This window comes from Psammomys obesus, unplaced genomic scaffold (genome assembly GCF_907164565.1).
Source record: "Psammomys obesus unplaced genomic scaffold, mPsaObe1.curated_primary_1811, whole genome shotgun sequence".
Lineage (NCBI taxonomy): Eukaryota > Metazoa > Chordata > Mammalia > Rodentia > Muridae > Psammomys > Psammomys obesus.
This window is the reverse complement of record NW_026587216.1, coordinates 7057370-7083440: the sequence shown is the minus strand read 5'-3', so window position 1 is coordinate 7083440 and position 26071 is coordinate 7057370. Positions and strand designations below refer to the sequence as shown.

General features: G+C 44.2%; 2 protein-coding genes and 1 long non-coding RNA gene across 3 annotated transcripts; 1 reads left to right on the top strand and 2 right to left on the bottom strand.

Annotated features, from left to right (window-relative positions):
* Window positions 1-781: 781 nt before the first annotated feature.
* Window positions 782-1616, bottom strand: LOC129673737 (uncharacterized). Its single transcript, XR_008719692.1, has 3 exons — window positions 1578-1616; window positions 1283-1485; window positions 782-823 (listed from the first exon to the last, which is right to left on the bottom strand). It is a non-coding gene; the product is annotated as an uncharacterized LOC129673737 (long non-coding RNA).
* Window positions 1617-4909: 3293 nt separating this feature from the next.
* LOC129673736 (uncharacterized) lies at window positions 4910-5877 on the bottom strand. Its single transcript, XM_055603624.1, has 2 exons — window positions 5335-5877; window positions 4910-5011 (listed from the first exon to the last, which is right to left on the bottom strand). Exon 1 carries the CDS (start codon window positions 5875-5877, stop codon window positions 5338-5340), a length of 540 nt encoding a protein of 179 aa, XP_055459599.1. The 3' UTR covers window positions 4910-5011; window positions 5335-5337.
* Isl1 (ISL LIM homeobox 1) lies at window positions 5703-17194 on the top strand. The gene is made up of 6 exons (XM_055603622.1): window positions 5703-5974; window positions 6882-7071; window positions 9808-10067; window positions 11803-12089; window positions 13221-13388; window positions 15300-17194. The coding sequence occupies exons 1-6, from the start codon at window positions 5947-5949 to the stop codon at window positions 15414-15416; spliced, it is 1050 nt and encodes a 349-aa protein (XP_055459597.1). The 5' UTR covers window positions 5703-5946; the 3' UTR covers window positions 15417-17194.
* The last annotated feature ends 8877 nt before the right edge of the window (window positions 17195-26071 follow it).

The following is a 26071-nucleotide window of genomic DNA, read 5'->3' as shown; positions in this document are numbered from 1 at the left end:
ATTCCCTGTTGTAGCCATCTCCAGGACTATGCTCCCCTGGCAGATGCACCTCATGCATTTTCCTCCCTGTTCTTATAGGAACTGGGTGGGATTCAGGACAGACCTGGGGCTGCTGGGGACCCAGTGTCTAGGGGCTTTCTTTTCCCTGCAAGGAGGCCAAACCAAATTTGTCTTGAACATAGGAGGGCGGGGTCCTTCCAAAAGCTTATCCGAGGCTTTGTAGGAATCTGAGAGTAGGAATTCCTGGTTTGGACAAAATAGTGTCTCTACAGAGCCTGATCCTGGTGCTGCCCTGAAGGGCGCTGTTGACCCTTCGCAGAGCCAGTGAATAGCACAGTCCATGATAAAGTGAAGCTGTTTTCTCCGGGACCCCCCTTTCTCTTCCCGGTTCCCTATTTATCAAGTACAGGGGAAGGGCAAATTCTTCTTTCAACGTGAAATTTCAAAGTGGTGAGTGCTATCAGCGTGGGTCTGCAGACAGATTCTCAGCACACAGGCTCTCGGATTCACTCTTTCATTAAACCCCATGGAGGAACGGCACACAGAAAATTTAAGAATTCTCCTGCTAATCTCATTCTTCCAAGCGATTAAGCTTTTTATTAGGATTCGAAGATCTTTTTCCTTGTCCCAAACTCCTAGAATCGGCTGGTCGGTGTACCAACGACTCCCTGCGCCTTTAAAAAGCAGCAGCCGCCTTCAGGAACTTCAGCTATGCCAAGACGTGCTTGAGCCTACAGCTTAATTCATAGGACCTAGCAGTAACTTGACATCACCTCCGCAGCCCACCCGAAAACTCCAGCCCTAGGAGACCGTTTTGCAGGTTCTGATATAGAAAAGTTAAGGCAGATTGCCTTTGCCCCATCACGGTGGATTCCCATCTTGCCAACTCACTCCCCGGTCCGGGCAGGTAATTTTTGACTCCTCCCCCACCCCCGCCTCTTTGACCCTCTGAGGTACCCCACCCCCACCCCCTTCACTGTAAACCTCCTGGGGCTAAGGTAATATAACGCAGAGGCTCTAAATTCAGAGCCGAGTCTTAGTCGGCGGAAGGGGAAAAGTGTCCCGGCTTTCTGAAAGAACCATCAGATGGATTGGATGAATTCAGTCAGCTAAACGGCGCTGATTCACTCCTGGGTTCTCGGAGAGCTGGGGCTGCGAGGTGGGTGCGATCTGCAAGCTTTGTGGGCAGATGAGGGAGTTTACAGCCCAGCTACAACTACGGAGCCCACAGAGCTCCTTTGCCACGCAGGCTCCCTCTCCAACCGCAGACTAAGAAGGATACACTTTGTGAAGTTTTGTCCAATGTATGGTTCTGGGCTGATTGGGGCCAAGCCTCTCAGTGAATTGTGAGCGGTGCTTCCAAGCTAGGGTTCCAGTCAGAAGTCAAGATTTGTCTTGATCAATCAATAGTTAGGAGGAGGAGGGGAGAATTTCATTTGAAAAGCGTTGCTCCCGGAGAAAACAGTAAATACCTCCAGAGGTACCCTTTGTAAAGAAACGTGACAAATACATCTCTGCCCTCATTTGACCCGGCTCCTCACAACAACCAGCTTCGGATCCTCCGTCTCGGGACTGACCTGAGGTTTGCGGCTTCGTCAATGCCGGGAAGGTGCCATTCTATCTCGGCTGAGAATCGAGCAGCAGACCGCACAAGATCGCTGCCTTTGGAGCTGGCGTCTGCCGGCGGAGAATCCGGGGGGGGAAAAAAGGACCGCAGATGACAGAAACGACCACCTGAACTCAGAAATGACGGCTAGGAGCCTTTGGCCAGAGAAGAAACCACTGGCTAACTCACCAGGATTGTTTTAACAGGTTAATAAAGTAATTGGCACTCAACACAACTACATTCTCAGTAGGAGTCCTAGGCGATAAGATAGGAATCACAGAGGTTTGTTTTTGTTAACAGCTACCTTTATTATCGTTCCTTTTTTCCCGCCTAAACAAAATAATAAAAACAGAGGAATAAAAGAGTAATAATTTCCGACTCCGTGCTCTCTCTCTCTCTCTCTCTCTCTCTGTGTGTGTGTGTGTGTGTCTGTCTCTCTCTCCCTCTCTCTCTTTCTGCCTGTGAAATCAGAGAAGTCTCTGCCAGATCCCCAACAAGCCACAGGCAACTGGAAGAGAAATAAATTAGCTCTAAACATCCACATCCTGCTCCCCATGGAACGTAAGTGCTAATCCTGGCTCCTTTTAAGAACATATTGTTTTGTCTGATCTTTGGACATGATTAAAGATGCCAATGGCTCAGGTAGCTTTATTCTACAAGATTACAGAATACTCAGAAAAAGTAAAAAAAAAAAAAAAAAAAAAAATGGGGTGCATTCATCCTATGTATTTTTCAGAGCTGAATAAAGCTGTCCATGTTTCATTCTGACCCCTAAATTTTGTGTTTGCGGATGTGAGGGAGTATATCCTTTGGTTCACTTTTCCTAGCTGAATACAGTACTCACTAAACGTGGCAGCCTGGCTGTCCTACTAGCTTCAACCAAGTTCCAGTTCCTGGGAATAAATAAGTGAACATATTCACAGAGTAAAGAAAGTTGAACAAAGAAAGTCTCCTCCCCCCCCCCCCAGTATAATATTGCTTAGGTGGAAAAACACAGCTTTTCTCATTACACAGATTTCTCAAAGAAACACTTAGGATTCTCTTCTATCTGCTAGACATGAGAGAGTAAGTAAGTTCTAAATGTGAATTTACTTACCAGTTGCAATTAGAACATAATAGGTTTTTTTTTAATAGTATGATTTCATGGGGTTTCAGATATAATGTGGAATGTTTCCATTTTAATTAAAGCAGAAAAAGAAAGCAGTAGCGAAGACCGTCTTAAATGGAGCTTGGGTGTAACAACTACATTTCAGGAAGTGTGGTCCAGGGTATGTGGGCAGATATGGCAGAGCTAAGAGGAACTTATTAAATCTTAATATCTCTATTGTATGAAGACACTGGACTCTTATATGGGGGAGGGAGGATGAAGACATCATTTCTGCATTTCACTCGCTACTTCATTTTAAAATGAAGGAGCTCAAACTACAGATTCACACCCCTGCTGTTTTGAAGGATGTATATTTGACCTAGCAACATACAAAGGTCAAAAGGAGTCCAGTTTTGACAGGAGAGCGTCTAATCCCCTATTGAACACAAGAGGTCGCTCCTGCGATCAAGTGCTCAGGAAAAAAAAAAAATATTGCTAATGACTTTTATGTAATCAGTTTTATGTATTCTATAAAAACACTGACAACTTTACAGATATGCTTGATGCGTTAAACACACACACAGCAATCAACTAAGGGAGGGGGGAAAGCTGCGGTCCTATGAGAACATCTAGGTGAAGGGGAACAATGTTGCCTGCTTCGGGAACTTCGATTTTTATGCAAATTGTATAATCACACAGATGCCCTTATCTACAGAGCACATCCACCAGGGACCTTATTATTACTGAGTTTCCTCAAGTGTCTCCCTTTGAGTGGAGTATCTTATGCATGGCTCCTGTCTTTGATCAGTCTAAGAACTAAGAAAATGCTTGTTTATATAACTGAACTAAAAAAAAAAAAAAAAAAAAAAAAAAAAAACAAGAAAAACATGTCCTGAGCTCTGTGTGCAGAACTGTTCACAGTGAAAGCTTGCTCCCAAACTGTATGCCAGATTTTCTACTTGGGATCGCCATCACCGAGGATTCTTTGTAATGATGTACTGTTTGGGAGAATTAAAACGCCCCGGTTTGTGTGAATGCAGTGTGAGTTCGGAAGGATGAATAGCGACTGTCCTTTGTGGGTCTCAAGTCATTCGATTCTGATGCTTCTTTTTAGATGCCATGTTGGAAACGCAGCTTGAGGAAATATAAGTAGTGCAGATCCTCTATCTTTGGTTTGAAACTAGGGTCGGCTTGCTCATATAGAAGGGTAGCATGCCCTTGTGCTCAGAGTTATTGGCACTGGCTCTGCAAAGGCTGCTTGACAAAAGACTCCATGCACAAGGATACCAGAGACCAGAAAAGGGAGTTGAAAGGAAACAAACAAGACTGGTAAACTTAAACTAAGTCGACACAACTTCCCATCCTGCTCATGCACTTTGAAATAATTATAATTTAAAAGAAAAAGCGTAAGGGAAGAGATCCCATCTGCCATCTTCTGAAAGAAAACAAAAGCAAAACAAGACAAAACGGAGTTCTCCGTAAAACTCCTACAGGGTAAGGGGCGGGGAACCCCACTCTTGCTTCTTAACCTCTCCCTGTGTGTGTATACTCTGAAAAGTCACAAGTCTTCTAACTCAGCTAGAGAGGCCTGGGTAGGGTCCACAGGTTTTATCAAGGGTTAGATCTGTAGAAAGATACGAAGAAAGGAGTTTCCTAACCCCTGGGTCTTCTAGGAGCAGCAAGAAACCAAATGAAGCCTTCTAGGTTTGTTTGTGCGCGCTCTCTCTCATAAAACCGTCTCCTTAGATAAGAAATGAGTGGTGCAGAAACTCGGGGAGAAGGGTGGGAGTCCGAATAACTGCCTTTGAAGGACTGTATGAGAGTTTGGGAATCACGAAAGGAATTATTGGCAAAAGTTACCATTAAGGTGCAGCCAACATCTTTTCCAGATGGCTTCCCCAGAGGAAACAAATTAGAAAGCTAACCTCATTGAAGGGGAGTAGGCACCCCACTCTTCTTTGGCAACAGACCCTCCCTGCTCACGTGTTCATATCATTTTTAAATCTCTAGAAAGTCATGTCAAGCTGCGCTTATAATTACCAAAACGTCAAAGGGCGGGGTGCACCTTTGCTTTTAAAAAGAGTGGACAAGAGACCGACAGGGAGACGTAGGCCGTGCTGTAAACTTCAGGGTACAGCACTCCTGACTCTAGGTTAGTACAGACTTTCATGCTAGAGTTAAACTGACTAGCAGACTTCACGGGTCGGGAGGAAAGGAGCCCACCGGGGAGTTAACTTCGTTTTACCTGTGCGTTTCCAAACTGATCGTCCGCTAGGGCGAGAAGCGCCTCTTTCCTCCCACCCCAAGTCTTTGGAGGGCTGACAATGGAGAGTGACGGGGTCAACAGGGTAGCAGTTGGAAAAAAAAAAAAAAAGAAAGATAAGAAAAGGGAAAAAATAGGAGGAGAAGAAGAAAGAAAGAGAGAGACCGTTTCCTCTGGGTCTAACCCACTCCGGTTTGGTCCCCTAGCGCGCCGTGGGTCGCCAGCTCCGGGAGACGCACCCTTCCCGCAGGCAGCGAAGCCGGCCGAGCCCAGGGCACTGCGCACCAGCGTGGGAGCCAATGGAGCAAAGCGGCCGGCTCCAGGTTTCCCCCCTTTTCCTAGCGCCCGGGAGGGACCGGGATCCCGGGAAGGACCTACCCACTAGCCGCTCGCCACCGGCGGCAGAAAAGGGCGCCCCGCGCTCAGAGCAGCCAGAGGACCCCAGGGACCTGGGAAGCGTGAGACGCTGGAGCAGCGCGGGCCGGGAGGGCGCGGGGAAGGGGTGCGGGGCCGGCGGCGCCGGGATCGCGCTGCAGCCTCGGGAGGCCTAATCCTCTCCCGCGGGCTCGCGGAGCGGGCAGTGGCGCGCGGCGGCGCCGGGGCTGAAATATGATAATCAGAACAGCTGCGCCGCGCGCCCCGCAGCCAATGGGCGCGGCGCTCGCCTGACGTCCCCGCGCGCTGCGTCAGACCAATGGCGATGGAGCTGAGTTGGAGCTGAGAAGTTTGAGTAAGAGATAAGGAAGAGAGGTGCCCGGAGCCGCGCGAGTCCGCCGCTGCCGCAGCGCCTCCGCTCCGCCAACTCCGCCGGCTTCCAGCGGACTCCCGGATCCGAGAGGGCGCGGTGCAGCCGGGCAGCGGCCCCCACAGCCTTGGCAACCCCGGGGGCCACTGTTTCCCACCTGGCCACAGCACCAGCATCCTCTCTGCGGGCTCTTCACCAACTGTCCAACCACCATTTCACTGTGGACGTTACTCCCTCTTACAGATATGGGAGATATGGGCGATCCACCAAAAAGTAAGAAGCTGTTTGAGCCTTGTGGGGCGCGGGGTGCTGTTGCTGTGTGTGGCGGTTGGTCTCAAGCGCCGGTGCCCGGGTGCTTCGGGTTTGTAGTCATTGCCCGGAGAGGCAGAAGAAAGAATCGATCTCTCTTTTGTGTTTGTTTGTTTGTTTGTTTTTGTTTTGTTTTCTGTGCCCTTTCCCCCATTCCTGTCGCCGCGCTTGCATGTTTGGCGTGGATTCTGGTCTTCGGGAAACTGATCATACCTTCGTTTGAATCTGTGACCTCCCAAAACTCTAGTCGCCTGGTGCTTTGGGGTGATTTCCTCTTTCAGAATCCGGAGTTCCTGGAGAAGGTTATTATGTAGCATAGGTCTGCCTGAACAAACCACACCAGCAGATACGAGTTAGCATTAGACTTGCAAAAGAGAGCGAGTGACAACTGTATTGATGTCTACTCTTCCAACAATATCCACTCCCGTGTGCTCCTGAAGAACGTGCTTCACGGAAAATACAGACATCCCAGCGTTGGCTTAACGCTTCTAGTCAAAACCTTTTCTTTGACTTGACTTATCCATAATCTTGCCTAATGATTACAGCAAAGAGGGAGGAGGGGAGAAAACACGAAATGAGCGGGTTTGATTGTGTGCTAGGCTTACAAATGTAGACAATTTGAATCTGCGTTTTACATATATTCCACTTTCCTTTAAAAAAAAAGAGAGAGAGAGAGAGAGAGAGAGAGAGAGTCAAGGTTTTGATGGCACACTCCAAGTACCATCCCAAAGTGTAATACTATTTAAGAAAAAAAAAGGGGGGGGGAGAAAAATTCTTCCAGAGTACACCCTATAAGAGAACGACACTAAAAGTGTGTTTATCTCTGTAGGAAGTAAACGGTTAGTCAATCATGTATTTATTTTCATTTCAGAAAAACGTCTGATTTCCCTATGTGTTGGTTGCGGCAATCAGATTCACGACCAGTATATTCTGAGGGTTTCTCCGGATTTGGAATGGCATGCGGCATGTTTGAAATGTGCGGAGTGTAATCAGTATTTGGACGAAAGCTGTACGTGCTTTGTTAGGGATGGGAAAACCTATTGTAAAAGAGACTATATCAGGTATGCCGTCTCCATGTCGTTATTTTCTGAGATTAACTGGTCTCTCCTTGTTTATTATTTGATGTGGCTTCCCCCCCCCACGTTTGCTTTAGAGGGACCAGTGTGCAAAAGTGTTTTAAAAATTATACTGTTGTTCATTTCATGTCTCTGGGGGGTGGGGAGGTATCACTGTGTCTGTCATAAATTTCTGTTGATAAGGTGTGTTAATGACTCTTGGAATTTTTGTTGCTAAAATTATTTTCGTCTTTCACGTTTCCCTCTTCAGAACACCAACAAAATTAAGTCAAATGAGTTTAGGTTTTTAAACATTCTATTTCCACTATATAGTTTAGCATACTATTTATTTTTTTCTTCTGTTTTATCACTGACTTAAAACAAATTTTGGAGGTACCAACTAAACAGATAAAAGTTTCACCAAAGGATTTTTGAAAAACAAGCCCAACCATTGCTCCCTTTACTTTTTGGGTGAGTCTTCCTTGGTACAACATTTCAAAACCAACTAAAATAGTCCCTAGCCTCCCCCCCCCCCCAAAAAAAAAAGGACTGGAAATTTAATCTTTTTAAATATTAACCCTTTGGTGATATCTAACTGTCTTTTCTTTCTTATCTTATCTGGGCTGATGAATTAGACAGAGCAGATCAAATTGCCCATCATCTGTCTGTGAACAATTGGTATATTTAGGTAATTGGACAGCTTCCTTTCTCACGTTAAAATCTAGTAACTGATAAAATGAGGGAACCACCCGACGGAGAAGACCAAACCCACAGAGGAGCTGAGCTTGCCTTTGTTGCAGGGTTTTGCTATTTTCAAGTTTTCTCTGTCCTGTGTATCTACATCAGGAACTTCACATTTTGCCTTTAAAAGCCTGGCAGAATTTCTAAAAGAAAATGTGTTCGTTCTAGATACCCTTTGCCTTCACTGTTAGGTTAGTGATAGCAGAAATATAGCTGATTTTAAATTCGGAAGTGGCTACTTGCAAGTGACTGGCTTTTGTAAGCTATAAAGGGCTTTGGCGCTTGAGAACTTTCATTGAAGTTTAGTTAAGATTTAAAATAGGGTCATGGGTTGGTTTTTCTGCTGCTAGAATAATGGCCAGTTGTGTTTTTTTTTTATTAAATCATAGAGTGAAGTGGACACTATTCTCATGATAGATAAAATTAAACAATGTATGAGGGAGGGTTTTGTTTGTTTGTTTGTTTTATTTTAACGCTTTGAGGATTGCGGGAGGAAGTGGGATTCAGGAAAGGTGAGGAATTCTGTAAATGGTTTGGGGACAAGGGGGCTAAGAAAATCTTCATCCTATGAAATGGATGGTCTTGCATTGGAGAGGCAGAAGGTAGAAAAAAATTCAAATGCGCCTTCTAACCTCTGACAAATGTGACATTTTCATTGTTTCCTTGGCTCCTGTGTACCTTCAGGATTCTGAAAGAGGGTGAGCCAGTACGAAAATCCAGAAGTGGCTTTACTCTTTGGAAGATGCTATTTTGCTCAGTTGTAGACAGACCTGCCTCATTCTGGATAAGTGTATTTGCAGATGAAGGAACTCAATTGCTTTTACTTTTTTACACTTTGTGTCCTCTCTCTCTCTCTCTCTCTCTCTCTCTCTCTCTCTCCTTTCCTCTCCTCTCCTGTGCTTGTATGTGTGTGTTTGCTTATGCAAACATTCATGCACTGCCCCTTTGGAGGTTCTATGGTTGTAAAAACAGGGCAGAGTGACCATTTTGATTTTAAGATCTCCCCTTGTGGGAGCAATATGCTCCCTCCTTTGTGTGGGTCCTGTCTGAACCAGGCAATGTAACAGTAAATGGAAACTATAGGGACTGCACTATAGTAAGGAAACACTCTCGGTGAGGAAGCTCTCAGAAGTGAGGTTTGCTTTTTGTTTCTTTTCTTTCTTCTTCTTCTTCTTCTTCTTCTTCTTCTTCTTCTTCTTCTTCTTCTTCTTTTTTTTTTTTTTTTTTTATTTGTCATGCTAGCCTTGATCCTCAGGCCAACTGATACAGAGGTAGATGCTTCAATAACAGAAGCTGCGTTTTAAAATAAAAGAGGATGAATGGAGGGGGAACTTTCCATTAACATGTGGGCCCGTGGAAAAATCTTGAGTTGGAATAAATACTGGAAGGCCTGTGCTGTAGGGAGCCTGGAAGTCCTCTGAAGGTTCATTTTGTTATTCTGTTCTGTAATTGTCTGTGTTCGCAGATGGAGTAGGGTGACAGTCCCCTGTCCAACCTTTGTTGTTGTTGCGATTTCAGAAATATTTTTAGTAGCAGAAATTGAGAGATAGAGAATGGAAAGCATGGGGCTACTGGCCACCAAAAAGGCCCCCGAATTTCTTCCTGCTAGAATTTGCATGAATAACCCTGAGACTGGCTACCAAAGGCTGCCTCCAGGTTGAGAGTCCACCAATAAATTTTCCTTGGTTTGGGCTGGGTGCCTGAACTAAAAGGTAGGGACTGAGACGGACACAGATTTTCCCCGTAAAGGTCGCTCTTGTTAAAGGGGAGGTTAAAGAAGGGGAGAAGGAAGAAAAGAGGGAGGGAGAAAGAGAAGAGTGAAGAGAGGAGGTTGTTTTTATACTCTGCCCAACTTTACTACTGATTTTTTTTTTCCCACCAACCCCCGCAGGCAGGTCAGGGTTTATGGTCTGGGTTGCTAGCCATCTTGGGCCAGAACGTGCCCCAAGTCACCCTCATTTTTTTGTGCTTCTCTTCCCATCCCGGGGCCGGTTTATGCAGGTTGTACGGGATCAAATGCGCCAAGTGCAGCATAGGCTTCAGCAAGAACGACTTCGTGATGCGTGCCCGTTCTAAGGTGTACCACATCGAGTGTTTCCGCTGTGTAGCCTGCAGCCGACAGCTCATCCCGGGAGACGAATTCGCGCTGCGGGAGGATGGGCTTTTCTGCCGCGCGGACCACGACGTGGTAGAGAGAGCGAGCTTGGGAGCTGGAGATCCTCTCAGTCCCCTGCATCCAGCGCGGCCTCTGCAAATGGCAGGTACTTCTCTACCCGGAGGGAAGCCTGGCTGGGAAAAGGTCGGCGGGGCAACCTGGGGGGGGGGGGGGACGACACAGGGTGGCTCTGCCCTAAACAACGTGCGCGCTCTTTGCCTTTCTAGCAAATTTCCACAACTCCTCTGTCTTAACTGCACAAGCACACAGCTACATGTCTGTCTATATATGGGTACACAGCCTACTCCACTGTGCACACATGTACACACAAGCCCAAACTGTACTGTCAGCTTTACTTTGGCCTCCAACCCATAGCTTACTGAAAATGGGCTTCAGCTCTCTGCCAGGTTTTCTCCTAGCTGCTGCCTAATTAAAGGGGTGGAGCCCTGGGTCTCCAGGAGTTTCCTCCCTCCCCCGGTGAAGGAAGCTTAAGCCGCCCCAAGGCATTGAGCTTCCCACATCTTTTTTTTTTTTCTTTTTCTTTTTCTTGAGAATACTCTCCAAACCAAAGGGTTTTTAAATTTTCTTTCTATGCTCTTGTCAGAAAACAGGTCCCTAAAAGATACAGTGTCAGAAACTGCAGGCTCTGCCACCAGCTGTAACTTAAAACTGTCAACAGCCTAATCTGCAGTAATTGCCTTTTTAAAAGGAGCCTGCCTCTTTTGGCCACTCAGTCTACGTGATTTGGTGAGAATTTCATCTCCAAGCCTGTAGCTGTAGCTCTAAATTGACCCCATAGGTGTTTGGCCTGACCCCAGGGGGTCGTGGAAGGTGTAGGATTTGTACCATGCAGATCAGAGGACCAGTTGCCCATAAAGGAAAGTGGAAACATGAAGGTTGGCTAGAACCAAGGCCGGGAGACAGCAGGACATTGTTTCCTACCTGCCTTCCAGTCAGAAGCAGGTCTCCCTCTCTCCCGCTCAGTATTAAGTCATCAGCCCCTACTAAAAGCCGGAGGTGAGGAAGTGAGAGTTTTCCCAGCACCCCCCCCCCCATTCACCCCTTTCTGGCTGCTCTGAGAATTCTGTCCTGAATGATTTCTGACTAGAAGGCACGGAGACACGGAAATATTAGGAGGAAAGGGAAGGGCATTCTCTAGCACTCTCTTCTCTTAAGCCTAGACAGTTCAACAGAGTTTCAGTTTTTCTTTGCTTGGAATCAGCAGGTTTCAGGAACATCCCATGGTTTTGTTGTTTTGTTTTGGTTTTGGGTTAGTACTAAGAAAGACTGCAGACCATTCCGGTAGCTGGAATACAGCATTTCTTTACTTCTAAATATGACCGTCCCCTGTAATTGAAGTTTAGGGCTTTCTGGCAGAATTCTCTGACTTTCGGTGGCAGACTTCCAGGCCCTGTAGTGTCACTGGGGTGCACTGCGTTTTATTTTCAGGTACCCTTTATGGCGTTTACCAAAAAGGGAAAGCCCAACCGGGAGGTGGGGATATTCGGTATAATGTGTCCTTCTTCTGGTTATGAGGAAAGATGAGGAGGGAGGGAACGAACATACTAGTGAAAAATGTCTCAGATGCAGCGGAGACGCACCACCGGGAGACAGGCTTCCCTTGGGTAATTCTGTAGTAGACACACTTAGGGGCCGCATCTGTCCCCTCCCCCATTACTCGGCATTGTCCTCCGCTATTAAGGGGTGAAACATCTTTTCCCTCGCCGTCCTCCCTCCAAGGTTTCTGCATGGCTTGCTGGGCTCGGGCTGGGTAGAGGGTGGAGCAGGGCTGGTGGCAGGGAGAGTGTCCTTGCGTGCTCACGTGCCCCTCTGCCCCGTAGCCGAGCCCATCTCCGCTAGGCAGCCAGCCCTGCGGCCTCACGTCCACAAGCAGCCGGAGAAGACCACCCGAGTGCGGACTGTGCTCAACGAGAAGCAGCTGCACACCTTGCGGACCTGCTACGCCGCCAACCCTCGGCCGGACGCGCTCATGAAGGAGCAACTAGTGGAGATGACTGGCCTCAGCCCCCGAGTCATCCGAGTCTGGTTTCAAAACAAGCGGTGCAAGGACAAGAAACGCAGCATCATGATGAAGCAGCTCCAGCAGCAGCAACCCAACGACAAAACTGTGAGTAGCTCCGGGGCCAAGGAAGGAAGGGATGGTGGGGAAACTCGGAAGACCGGGCCAGAGGGGCGCCTATGAGGTGGTGGATTGGTCCCTTGCAGAGCACCAGCAGGAGCTCTTGTCTGGTTAGGAACTGCGGGGTTCGGGAGTTGGGAGCAGCAGCGGGGGGGGGGGGGGGGGCATCCCTTGCTGGTTCCGAAAGGGGATCAATGGTCTTCACCACCAATTGCACCTGGAACCCAAAAGGCTAGGGCCCTCCCAGGGCAGGTGCTTGCTCAGGTTTTGCAAGCACTGGGGTCATTAGAGTTGTCCAAATTGTGAAGGACCGTACCTTGAGTGCTGGTCCAGAACAATGCGTTTACCATCCAGCCAGCCTTCTGGCCCCACCCCATAACTTGGAGAGGCCTGCCACTCAAGGTGACCATGAAGACTATGAAGGCTGTTCCAGGTGGAGCCCAAAGCTTCCTTTCAGCCTTTGGCACTAGTGTTTTGGGCAATGCTCTCCGTCTCCCCCCTCGCACACACCTCTTGCTTAAGCCAAGCTAAAGGGTTTCTTTCTCTTCTCCTTTTTTCTACTTCTACCCTATTTTTAAATGCCATAAAATCTGTTGTCTCTAATCTTGACAGGTAGGCCAAGACTGAGCAAGGGTACTTTCTAAGTTAGTGTATAATAGCAAAGAAGTAGCCAGACCCAGCAGCTTTGGGGGTGGGGTCTGACGCTGCAAGGGAGAAAAAGCAAAAAAATCTTCAGCTAACCCAAACTGCCCAGAAAACCAGTGTCAGAAGGCTGAAGGGAGGTCTGGCTGTACCTCAGCTTTCTACTTCTCCTTGTGTGGCCTATGAAGGTAGATGGGAGGAGTTGGGGGGGGCGGTAAACCATGAAGGGAAAGATGATAGTCAGTCGTAGTAGAATTGTTTTAATAAGATCCCAGCCCGTCTAATAATCCAGCACACAGAAGTAGAAAAACAAAACTGAACTTCAACTAATATCCATAGGTGCTGCGGATTAACTGAGTCAATACAGGGCAACTATATAGATAAGATAACACTTGTGTATATTTGCTTAGCACATGCGGACAATGGAGGGAGGGAGTTTACTCATTAACATGTTGGGATGGGGGGGGGTATTCACAGAACATCCAGGGGATGACAGGAACTCCCATGGTGGCTGCTAGTCCGGAGAGGCACGACGGTGGCCTGCAGGCTAACCCCGTGGAGGTGCAAAGTTACCAGCCGCCCTGGAAGGTTCTCAGTGACTTCGCCTTGCAAAGTGACATAGATCAGCCCGCTTTTCAGCAACTGGTAAGTGTCAGCTCTCCAACCAGAGGAGGCCAAACAGAAGGGAGGTTCTGTTTTAACTGTCAAGCACAGACAGATCCGCGGGGGGGGGGGAGGGTGCTCCCCATGCCAATACTGGGGAGAAAGCATGGATAAGTGGTGACGAAGAGGAGGGAGGCAGAAGCAAGGAAAATAGATTTCTCCGTGAATCTTTGTTGGAAAATGGAAGAGCAAAATTTAACTATGTAGGCTGATTTTTCTACAAAAGAGGCGTGTCTCCTGGGATGAACTTCACAGTGCCTAAGTAGCTAAGTGTGCAGAGGCACAAATGGTGGCAATGTCACACATCTTAGCTTGTTATAAAATGCAAGGACTTCAGAGATCATCTTGGCATTTGGATCAACCATCAGTAAGTTTATTACTTTACCTGTACCTGGTGAATGGCTCTCGTAGACATGGTTGTAATACACATTCAGTATAATACCATACAGTGTGGTTTTTCACAAGCAGCAGGCAGCTCTCTGAACACAGTTGTCATATGTGTCAATAAGGAGGATGGTTATTTATTAAAAATAGTTTGATGTTTATTGTTGCTGGGATTTTTTAAAGTATATATTAACCTAAAGCATAGGCCTTTTAAAAGTTTTTTTAATAAATAAATTTTGATATGACACAGTTACAAACCATGTAGCATGTATACCAAAAAGAATATGAGAACTCTCAATCAGAGGCAATGTATATTTAATTTGTGAAAACATGTCTTATCACTAAAGTGTCCAGGACATCCATCCATAGAATAGGATTAATTCATTTTTGCCTGTAAAAGGTTAAGATAAACAGAAGTTTTAAAGGTATAACCTTTTTGATACGGTACATATAATTAGTTTTTCCCCTTAAAGTATAATTAGCCTCATAGATCCTGTTTTATTAAACACAAAGCTGTGTCCTAAAGTCACTCCTTTCTTTAGAAACAAAGCTAATGCAACAGTTGAAAATATTTTTTTAAAACCCTTGCCTGTGCCCTGAGGGCATTTGCTTTCTCATGTCAACAGTTATAAGGGTGATTGGCCAGAGGCAAGTGGTTAAAAGGGCTTGGTTCCAGGCTCTGTGTGTAAATGGGCCACTCTAGTGAGCAGGCATATTTGAGAAGTCCCTTGACCTCTCAAGGGGAAAGTTTAATAGAGCAGAAAAAGGAGATAGATTTTGGAACTAGAGGGAAAATTTTATTTTAAATAAAATAAGCTATCCATATGGGTAGAATTTGAATAATAGAAAGAAGTTGAGAGGCTTCACAACAGCCAAGCCTTGGTGGTGCCTTCTGAAACTTGAGTGTCAGGTGAGAGCAGTGAAATGGAAGGTATGGTTTTGGCTGTTGGAGTTACCCAGTAATACAGTGCCACATATTTATGATGTGATGCTGTGCAGTGTGCGGGTCTCCTCATGGGAAGGGGAACAGGAGGCAATGAGATCACGCTGTGAGCCCTCTAAAGAGTTAACCATTGTTCCAGGGAGCCTCCATTGAATCTCCAGCCACTCTAGGCTTCAGAATAAAGGCTTTGAAGCCTAGAGAACTTTCCCACTCCCAGGGCTACATGTAGCCAGCAGGGTAATTTTATTTTGAGCCTTCATGGGAGAGTTGTGATGCCACTTTACAGTGGGAAACACATTTGCTCTTAAATAATTTAATATGACATAATGTTGGGAATTCAGCTTGAGTTAAAAGAGAGATGTTTAGAAAGATCAAGACAGCGAGAGGATCTCTTTTCCAGGGCTTATCATAGGCTTCCTTCAAGCCTGTTAAAATTCTGAGAGAGGCATGTCTATACCTGTCCATTTACAGGAACTTGGACATGCATACATACAAAATATGATAGTTTTGTATTTCTACGGGCACCATTGAAACCTCCTTTGTTTACTTCTCAACCTTCCATGCAGGTCAATTTTTCAGAAGGAGGACCAGGCTCTAATTCCACTGGCAGCGAAGTGGCATCGATGTCCTCTCAGCTCCCAGATACACCCAACAGCATGGTAGCCAGTCCTATTGAGGCATGAGGAACATTCATTCAGATGTATTTTTTTTTTCCCTGTTGGAGAAAGTGGGAAATTATGTTGAACTCCAATATAAAAGTATTTAACGACCCAGTCAATGAAAACTGAATCAAGAAATGAATGCTCCATGAAGTGCACGAAGTCTGTTTTAATGACAAGGTGATATGGTAGCAACACTGTGAAGACAATCATGGGATTTTACTAGAATTAAAAACAAACAAAACCCCAAGCCCAACATATGCTATTCAATGACCTTAGGAGTACTGAAAAAGAAAAAGGAAAAAAAAAAAAAGACGTTTTTAAAACGTAGAGGATTTATATTCAAGGATCTCAAAAAAAAAAAAAAAGCGCATTTTCATTTCACCGCACATCTAGAGGAAAAGCAGAAATAGAAAAATTTTCTAGTCCATCCTCTTCTGAATGGTGCTGTTTCTATACTGGTCATTGCCTTGCCAAGTAGGAGCTCCAGGATAGAGTGGAAGAAGCCGGCCTCTGGCTGAAAGATTCACCCTTTCAGGAAGGCGGAGCTGCATTGGTTTGCTATGTTTTTAGTTGACTTTGACAAGGGGTTAATTGAAATTCTGGGTCTCCTTAGCATGCCCTGCAGCTGGTTTCTCTTTTACTTTTGCCTCTTCTCCCATTTCCCCCCTTTCCTTTTCTTTATTTCTCTCTACTTTTTTTTTGAGATCCATCCTCTATCAAGAAGTCTGAAGCGACTTTAAAGGTTTTTGGATTCAGATTTAAAAACCAACTTATAAAGCATACAACAAGGTTACCTCTATTTTGCCACAAGCGTCTCGGATTGTGTTTGACTAGTGTCTGTCCAAGAACTTTTCCCCCAAAGATGTGTACAGTTATTGGTTAAAATGACTGTTTTCGCTCTTTCTGGAAATAAAGAGGAAAAAAAGGAAACTTTTTTGTTTGCTCTTGCATTGCAAAAATTATAAAGTAATTTATTATTTATTGTCAGGAGACTTGCCACTTTTCATGTCATTTGACATTTTTTTTTGTTTGCTGAAGTAAAAAAAAAGATAAAGGTTGTACTGTGGTCTTTGAATTATGTCTAATTTTATGTGTTTTGTCTTTTTTTTTCTTAAATATTATGTGAAATCAAAGCGCCATATGTAGAATTATATCTTCAGGACTATTTCACTAATAAATATTTGGCATAGATAAATAAATAAATGCAACGATTCAGGGTCCCTCTTTTATATGTTTATTAGCAAGCCTTTACCTGTTCTGAAATTAAGGATTGCATGTTAATTGGGGTAAAATGACATGCAGTGTAGTAGGTGTGATATTGTATTGCAAGTAATTCAGGTCGGGTTTGCAAGTTTCGATTTCAATGGTTGGATCAAAGTTGGTTGGAAGAAGCCCTTTAGCTGTGATAATGTTACCGGTTTTTTGAAAACGAGATGCTGGTCTCTCTTTTGCTCCCCTCCTTTCCCTCCTTCTGTCTTTTCTCTCTACCCCTACCCCTGCACCTATCCCAAAAGGAAGAATCTCTTTGAGAATGGGTTCTGATTGGGATCACTCTTATTTTCTAAGCGTCAGTCACAGCTTCGGAGCTTTAAGATTACCCACATTTCAAACACAAACTCTTGCTGAAGAGGCTTTCTGCCTAACCAGTGAAGGATGGCCACTGCAGACTAGAGGTGGCTGACTGAGACATGGCGCTTTACTCGCGCAGAAGGTAGGAAAGACTGAGAGAGAAACGGCTTTTCTCAGCATTTCTCAGAACTGTAGGTGTCTGCGTTTTCTTACCTCTTCCCCTGCCCCACCCCCGCCACCCCTCCCCTCCCGTCTCTAATTTCAAACCCCAGAGAAGAGAAGCTGGCTTGGGAGAGATGCGGAAAGCCTGCTGTTTGGGAACCGCCTAGGTTTATAGGCAGTGGCCGCGCTCTGTACTTTGCAGGCTCCCGAAGGAAGGGCTGTGGTAGTCGGAGGGGACTTGTACTCTGGATCAGACCCTGCCAACCACGCCGTGTTTAGCAAAGGTTCACCTGCAAGCGACAGAACGCAGGGATGCACACAATCCCCAGGCTCAAACTGGGCTCCTGTTTGGCGGGTTTAGGATCAGGACCAGCCCGTTCTCTCCTTCCCCCTCTCCCCGCGCCCATTCCCCATGTCAGGATCTTTCTTTGACTCTGGAAACTAGATTCGTCTGTATGCGCCAGTGTAATGCCATTTTCAGTGTCTGACAACTTAATAAATACGGAAAGCTAAGTACCCTAACCGTGTGTAGTGTGGAGCATTAGCCCTGACTCACCAGGGCAGAGGCCGGAGGCTAGGCTGGAGACCCCCAAGAGGCCCGAAACCCGCAGCTCCTGAGTCTGCTCTCACCCTCTCCAAACCTGCGCAAGTCGGGAAGCAAGCGAGCCTCAATTAGGCTTTTGTTTGGCATCGTTCTACATAACGGGTTAATTACAGGCTGTACCACGAAGGCAGAAAAAAAACAAACTTTGCATTGGAAATGTTACAGTGCATTAGACATGCCCTTGATTAGTTTGATTGTTGTGTCTAATTCTTGACAGAGGGGTAATAATTTGGCGGGCGGTAATAATGGCTTGTAGTTGTTTGCTGGGAAAAACAAGAGTTCTGTCTTATCTCCTACGGATCTTCCATGAAAGAAAGCCTCTCCCCTCTCTTTCCTTTCCTTTTTTCTCCTGTCTCTGTCTCTAATCTCCCATTACCAGACTTGATTCTCTTAGTTTCCCGGCTGTTCTAACAGTTCATCTGATTTTTGATTTTCCCTTTTCTCACCACGTACCTAGAAAAGCTACCAAATAAGCGTGCTCAAGGGTAGCAGGTATAACATGAATTTTAAGTTAAGCTTGCGAAGTTACTTGGTTATGCAAGTCCAGTGTGAGGCCACTGGAGTCTCTTTCCCCACCAATGGCCTCTGGTGGACTCACTTGCCTTAGGACAGACACAGGAAGGACAACAACAATTTTATTTAAAATTTTCATGCAATGGAGGGGCTGGAGCAAGACACATAGATCTGTTTATCTTCCATTTGGGCACTGATTTCTGAGATTAAAGGTGTGTTTGTTTGTGTGTTTGTGTGTGTTTTGATGTTCACTTATGTAAATGTCAGTCTGTTCTGAAATCTGCAGCTTGAACTTCAGTAATTTAGTGGAGAGTGATGAATCATTTTGATTCCAATTGTTAGATTCAAGGTGTTTGATGTCAGATGGGGAGGGCTTCGAATGGATTGATAGGTTGAATTCTCTTATTATTGATGAGAAAGGTTCCCCTCCTAGCCTTTTAAGAATGTGCTCTAAAGTGAGTAGTTGGCATGTCTTCTTGTTTGCAAATCGCCCCTGTTCCCTCTCTCCCTTCCTCTGCACACCTCTGGACCCGGTTTCCAGCTCTTTTCCTCTAATCAAACTCCTCTTTATTTGCCATTGTCTGTGTTCTCCCACTCTCTTGTGTTACTCTGAGTCCTTCATTCTGGATATTATGACTCATTTCCTGTAGCTTTGAAAGCTACTATTTGATGCGATTGAAAACATCTAGGATGCTCCCCTTAAATCAGGGGATTCATATCAGATCCTACACTCTCACAGATGAGATTATTACCCCAGACCATTTCTTCAGAACAGAAACCTAGCTAATTTACTGTTCCTCTTCATTCCCCTTTCATCAAAGGGATCAATTTTTCTTAACAATAGAGAGTTTCCTTTTAAGTTAGAATCATATTTGAAGGTTTTCCCCTCCAACGCAATAACACATCTAGTTATTTATCATTCTGCATGCGTGTGTGTGTGTGTGTGTGTGTGTCTCAGTTGCTGATGGACAGCTTTTCTTGATGTTCAATACTCAAGGGCCAACTTCATGATATGCTCTTGCCATTCACCCTATCAGCTTGTTAAACTCTTACTTGTTGACCCTGTTTCTCATCTGTCTTAATCCCTTTGACTACCAGCCAAAAAGACAATGTGTGTTCAAGTTGTTTTAGGAATACATCATCTTTCCTTAGTGCTTCGTACTTATAAACCACAAACAAAACTGATCATTGAAGTACAACTTTTCTGATTCCCATAAGGAACCACTTAGTTTTTGTTTTTGTTTTTGTTTTTCTGAGAAAATGGAGTTTTAAAAAGTTTTTAATTCATTTAACTCCTTCCCTAAACAGTTGTTTATATGACACCCAGCCACTTTGGATTTTCAATCTCATCCCTAACACAAGTAAACTAAGCAGAAAGTGTTTGTTTTCTTATTTGTAAAGTTCAGTTCAGTTAACTTTTGTCAAGAAGATTTATAATCCAAATTAGGCTTGAATTCTATTGATTGAACTTTCCCCCTCTGCTAACTAACAATTAAAGATTATGTCGCAACAAAGCAAGTCAGATTTTCTTTGGACATGTTGGAAGGCCAACTATTTCTGTGCCTTAAAAAAAAAAAAAAGTTACTTTAGAAAATGGCTAAAGACCTTCAGTTCTTGTTATGGATTTGTAATAAAAGTGGTGCAATGTGCACAGTGTGGCTTGGTGTTTCCAAACTAAAAGAACTTAATTCAAGGCTCTGGCAGAGAATCTGGTTCCCCTGTCTTTCCTGATTGTTGTTTTCTTGATAACCAGGCCACTGAATGGCTGTTTGAGCCCAGGCGCCACAAACATAAACTTCACAGCTTACAATGTCCCAAGCATGATGGAGGGTCTCTCCACACCTCTCCAGAGACTTCTGAAGTGTAGACAGAGAAGCTGGTTCACAGGCGTTAGAGGTGGGGGGAGGGGTGGTTGTTGTGAGCATTGTTACAAATACATCCTTTAATTTTAGGATGCTTCTGCTTCAGACATTGGCTCCTAGAAGTCACTTTCTGATCGTTCAAAAGCACAGGCTCTTCTCAGAACACCATTTAAGACTCCTTGTTTCTCCAAAGGAGAAAAAAAATAAATAAAAAGGCAAAATAATTCTGTTTTTACCTCTGCAGAGAGAGAGAGAGAGAGAGAGAGAGAGAGAGAGACATACATGATTTATAAAAAGAACACACTTTTTTTTTTCCAGAAAGGGGACACCCACTTTTGTGAGACAGATGTGGGTAGTGACTGCTTTTGATCAGGCAGAGTGAGAAAACACACTTAAACCCCTTTTAGTAGACTCTGGTGGGAGATTTCGCTTAGCTAGAGTGTTGTCTATTTCTCGACTGGGATGCTTTCCCATCTTATTGATCAAAAACTTCGCTGTCATTTTTTGAGGGATGTAATTTGTGGAATTGACTGGGTTGGCTACTTATTTCTGAATGCAGTTCTAGTGGTCTTCCCACGGGTGTGTTTCCTGTGTGCTGGGGGACCGGCCAGTTGTGAGGAGTGCTGGGAAAGAGGGGTGGTCTAACCAGCCCCACCACTCCCGCGGGCAAGTCGGCCCTTGATCCCTTAAAGGAGCGACAATTGTCGTAGCCCAGAAGAGGAAAAGGGGGTGTTTCTGGGCCGTTCTCTTTCAGGAGTTGATCAGGTTGGCAGATCTGGAGGACTAATCCAAACAAGGCGCTTGACTTGTGAGGTCGCGAGTCTAGACAGGGCTGGTGGCTAGGCGGCTCCTTATCTTTCCCTGGGATCAGCCGAAGAGGCGCTCCCCGGCCCATTGCACTCGGCTCCCGGAGCCCGGAGCCACCGCGCTGCGCAGACCGCACAGCAAACACAGCACCTGAGGCTTTACAGCTTGCTTTATTGTTTAATGGAGAATGTTGCAAAACAGTCATTTGTCTTTGTGGCCCGCGCCCGGGCTGCTTTGTGCCATCGGTGCTGGGTGGGGGTGTCCTTCAGCTTTGGGCTGAGAGGGTCCCCACACCGGGCAGCCATGCCACGTGCGCGTGAGTGCGCACGGCCTCTCTGCTGTCTGGTCAGAGCCTTGGGGAAACACAACCTCCGCCTTTCCCTTGTTTTTGAACACCCAGGAGGCGGAGGATCCGAGGGACTGTAGGAGAAAGCGGTGGGAGAATCCAGCATCTCTGAGAGCTGCCTGGAAATGACTATTCTGTGCTGCCGCCATTTATGGTTTGCGGGGTCAGTGGGCGCTGACTCAAGGGCAATCAATAAAAACATTTAGTTCAATAATAAGCTGCTCTTCTTTCCTTTCAAAATGTACCCAGAAGAATGCGTCATCATCTTGGACAGGGTGTCCCTGCTTGGCCGATGCCCTTTCTCCACAGCTAGCACAAATAAGTGTCGTGACTTGTGGATGTTCTCGTGACCACTTCACTGGGCAAACCGTGGAAACCTTGATCTTCGCTCACTGGCTTCCACCAGAAAGGCTGGTGCTGCCATGTGCTTGGGAACAAGAGAACCCAAGGGTTAGGTCTTAACAATGCTTTGTAGGGGCAACAAACAACAGTCTTGGGGATTAGTAAACATTCGTGGCTCCTGTTTCAAATTAATTGAACGCGATTAAGCTAATTATAATTTTGCCCATTCCCTCTGGATTTGTTTTCTTGTTTCAAAAAAGTAGAAAGGGTTCTAGTTGCCTCTTTTTATTTCCCATTCTTTGTAAGGAAGGGGGTTGGGAAGAGGACAAAAAGGAGACAGCAAGGCTGAGAAATTGGATTGAAGAAGGAAGCAAGAGAATGAGGGGTTGGGAGGAGGGGAGAAAGAAGAAGGAGAGGGAAACAGGACAGGAGGAAAGAGGAGAGGAGAGCAGAGAGAGAGAGAGAGAGAGAGAGAGAGAGAGAGAGAGAGATATTGATTCTGTACACCAACCATACATGTAGGTGAGAGTAATTGAATTTCTGGATTATTGTTAGAGGGAATGTTGAGACAAACACCACCCTTCCCTGTTTTGGTGAGACAGCAAAAAGGCCTTTTCCTGTCTGCCTAAGGACTGTGTACCACCACGAAACAAGATAGACTAGGGAAAAATTCAATCTTTCATTTCCATGAAATGTTCCAGTTTCTGTAGGGAGGCTTTAAAGTAAATGACTTTTCTTTCTCCACAAAATAACTCCTAACAGCAACTTGGCAGCTACTTTTTTTTTTTTTCTCATGGATAAAGGTGATTGTTTATAAGGACCTGTCACAAATACAATGTGTTGTTTGAAACTTGTTAAACTTAGCAGGTATATAGAGATTATAGTAGGCAGGCCACTGAACATGATAAGGTAAAAACATGGTGGGAATTTAGTTTTTAGAGCCATCGAAGATTTTACTTTTTCCTAATAGTTTTTTTTAATTCATAAAAACTAATTTTTATATGTTTTACATAGTTTTAAGTATGTTTTATTACCCGCATAGAGATCTACAACACAAAACAGTAAACAACTCTTTGTTTAATGGAAAACAAAGATTTGCAAAATATTGTTTATGCAGGTTCCACTATGTAGCTATTTTGATAATTTATATTTCATTCTCACTTAATTTAAATGCATTCCTTTTTTAAAAAAAATATTGTCCATGTAGAAGTGAAAAGAGTAGAAACCTATTTGTTTGAAAGATTTTAACAATTAGTCATTAGAACAACTGTTAACATTTTAAATGAAGAAGCTTATTTTTAAGTATGCTTAACAAAAGCAAAATTAAACCTGCTTTCTGATGGAATTATTACAAAAGAAGAAGGCAAAAGTTTAATTTTTAAAAAAGACATGCATACTTCAAAACAATACATTTTAAGATATTAATAAGAAACTAAATTTTAGGGCTCAGGAACTAAAATGTCCTTTCCATAAAAATGTCATATGTAGCCCAGGCTTAACATTTTATTTCAGTGGGCTAAGAACTTTAGTCATGGGAGACTTTTCTTTTTTTTTAAACAAAGAAACACTAGAAAGAAAGTAGCCAAGCAACTTAAATAACATTTAAATGTTAATTCACCAAACAATAGGAGTGACTTTATGTATAAGACACAATAATTTAGTTTCACTGAGAGTGAAGCACTAATGCCTAGAAACATTACAGGTGGGACATAGGGATTATCCATTTCTAGAGAGTGAAACTTCTTAGAAAATTTTGAAATTGCTCATTTATCTTTCTTCATAATAGTTGAAAATATTTTGGAGCCTCCTACTTAGAATTCTGTTTTTGTGTCAAAGTATATTTGACATTTTAAAGATTATTATGTATTCTTTCTTTCCTTTTTTTTTTTTTTTCAACTTCAGTCTCACTATTTATTTTTGCATTTTGCATATGGGCAAATTTCTTCCTTTAGCCAGATTGGAACAATTGGATGAATTATGGTATATTGCCAATAAGACCCGTGTTTCAGCTCCTATGAGCTCATCAAAGGAGACTGGTACATCTCATCAATGTTAATGGCAAATGTCCTTGAGTATCATTTGTAAAAAGGGTCTTGGGGAGATGGCAACCAGCAATGTCTTTATAGTAAGTGTTCTGAGGCCGAAACAATCTACAAAGTAATTTTGATTATATCTAGGCTCAGTCAGTGTGCTAGTCTCAAAGGTGAAAGTAAATAAATGACATGATAGAGTTAGAATTTACTTTAGACACGGATGTTCCATGAAAAAAAAATTCTTGAAATAGCCCCACACCTTTTAGAATTTCAACACTAATTCTGAATTAACTAATATTTCAAGAAAACGCAGCCAGGTAAAATACAGAGGTCTGGAACCAACTTCTGCTGCATATTGCCTACAAACCCTCACCAGAGGATGTTGTTTCCATTGAATTATTTACTGGCATCTGAGCGGCATTTGTTTATTGGTGTTTCTTTAGCACTAGGGGTATACTATATAAAATCAGTCTTGTGGATAAATGTGTGCATCTGTGATGTGTACGGTGGCAGCCTTGGTTGGCTGTGGTTAGAGGGGCCCAGACAAGTGTGGTGCTAGACCGTAGCTTTGTAGAATGCAGCGTCAGTCCACGGCTATAAATGATAAACGTGGCTCCTTCCATGCGATGCTTAGGTTGTTCAGTCTAAATCTCCTGGAGGGACTCTTTAGCCCCAGACTCTTGTAGGTCCTTTTATAAGGAACATTAAGAAAAGAGTTGGTTTCTCTTGTAGCGCGGGTGCACAGTGGCTGTTTCTGCCATAGCATAACACTTCTCTATCTATAAAGCACTTTATAGGCAGTCATCAGTTATGCATGAGAGGCTCCACGGCTTGGCTCCCGGTGACATTTGCAGCTGCTTCTCAACACAGCTCTCTGTCCCCTCATCTTTCTTTCATATAATGACAGCAGTGTATCAAAGAAGTAACAGGATGTTTCTGGTGACTGCAGTGAGGACTGCATTGGGTCCTAAAACGCACCACTGTGGGCATTTTTATTTGTTTCCACTTTCTTTCCACCCAGGTATCAAGTAAGATGCAGTTGGGATAGGTGATATGTACCACAAGTAGCAAAAGCACAAATATTTCCTTATATCAATAAGTCTTAACATTTCTTCATTTCAATGCCTCCATACACTCTTAGAGGAAAAATTGATTAAGGAGAGTCACGTTTATGTTTGTTTATTGTATGATGAATTTTAAAAGCAAACTTACACATAGTGTTATTTCATTTAGTGAACTTTCTTCATTTTTATCACAGACAACTTCTTAATTATGAAATGACTTTAGTTTGAGAAACAAAGAAAAGCAAAAAGGTTAGATCATTTTCAGGTTTTGTAAACCTCAAAATGTCTGGTTTACTTGGCTTTGGTTGTGAAGTTAGACGGGAAGTTAAGACAAGGTTTACGGAGATGGTTATGCTTGTTTTAGGTGATATGTGTGTTGGTTAATTTTCCTGTTGTGACAAAATTATTTTTTTCAGTACTTAAAAAAAAGATTTATTTATATTTATACAGTATTCTGCCTGCATGTGTGCCTAAACACCAGTAGAGGGCACCATATATCATTATAGATGGTTGTAAGTCACCATGTGGTTGCTGGGAGTTGAATTCAGGACCTCTGGAAGAATAGTCAATGCTCTTAACCCCTGAGCCATCTCTCCAGCCTGCTGACAAAACCCTCTACAGGCACAGCTTATGTGTTGAAGAGTTTATCCATTTGAGGGAACACTCTGTCATGGTAGGAAAGTCATGGCAGCAAGACTGTGAGGCAGCTGGTCTTATGGCTTCTACACTCAGGAAGCAGAGTTTGGTGGATTCTGCTCTGCTTGCTTTCTTTTTCTTAATCAGTCTGGAACTCCACGTTGTAAAAACGGCTCTGTTCACATCCATAGTAGGACTTTCAATCTCTGCTCAAAACCTGTAGAAGCATCTTCAGAAGCAGGCTGTAGAGTTTGAATGTAAAATGTCTTTTTAAAAAGATTTATCTATTTGTTATGCTTGCACTCCAGAAGAAGGCACTAGGAACTACCATGTGATTGCTGGGAATTGAACTTAGGACCTTTGGAAGAGCAGCCAGTGCTCTTAACTTCTATCTAGCCCTATAAAATATCTTCTATAGGCTCATTTGATTGACCACTTAGTCCTAATCTGGTGGCCTTGCTTCAGAAAGTTCTGGACTCTTTGAGGGGCAAAGCCTTTTTGGAGGAAGTGGGTCATGGGGTGGCGGGGGCTGACAAGCCAGCCTCTTGCTTCTGCTGCCCTGCCTCCCCCTTCTGTAACCACGTTTCCCCCAACTTCATGGAACAGTAAACCCAAATAAATCCTTTCTCCATCAAATTGCTTATTATCAGACATTTGTGAGACAACAAGAAAAAAATAAGTAAAACAAAACCCTAAATGTATGTCTCCTAGTAACTGTGGATTTAGCCATTAAGATAA

Excerpts from the sequence above, each read along its gene's own strand:
- LOC129673736 (XM_055603624.1), bottom strand. The coding sequence starts at position 5,877 with ATGCTGGTGCTGTGGCCAGGTGGGAAACAGTGGCCCCCGGGGTTGCCA.
- Isl1 (XM_055603622.1), top strand. The coding sequence starts at position 5,947 with ATGGGAGATATGGGCGATCCACCAAAAA. Across the intron at positions 12,090-13,220 it reads AGCAACCCAACGACAAAACT|AACATCCAGGGGATGACAGG; the intron begins GTGAGTAGCTCC and ends GGGTATTCACAG. Across the intron at positions 13,389-15,299 it reads AGCCCGCTTTTCAGCAACTG|GTCAATTTTTCAGAAGGAGG; the intron begins GTAAGTGTCAGC and ends CCTTCCATGCAG.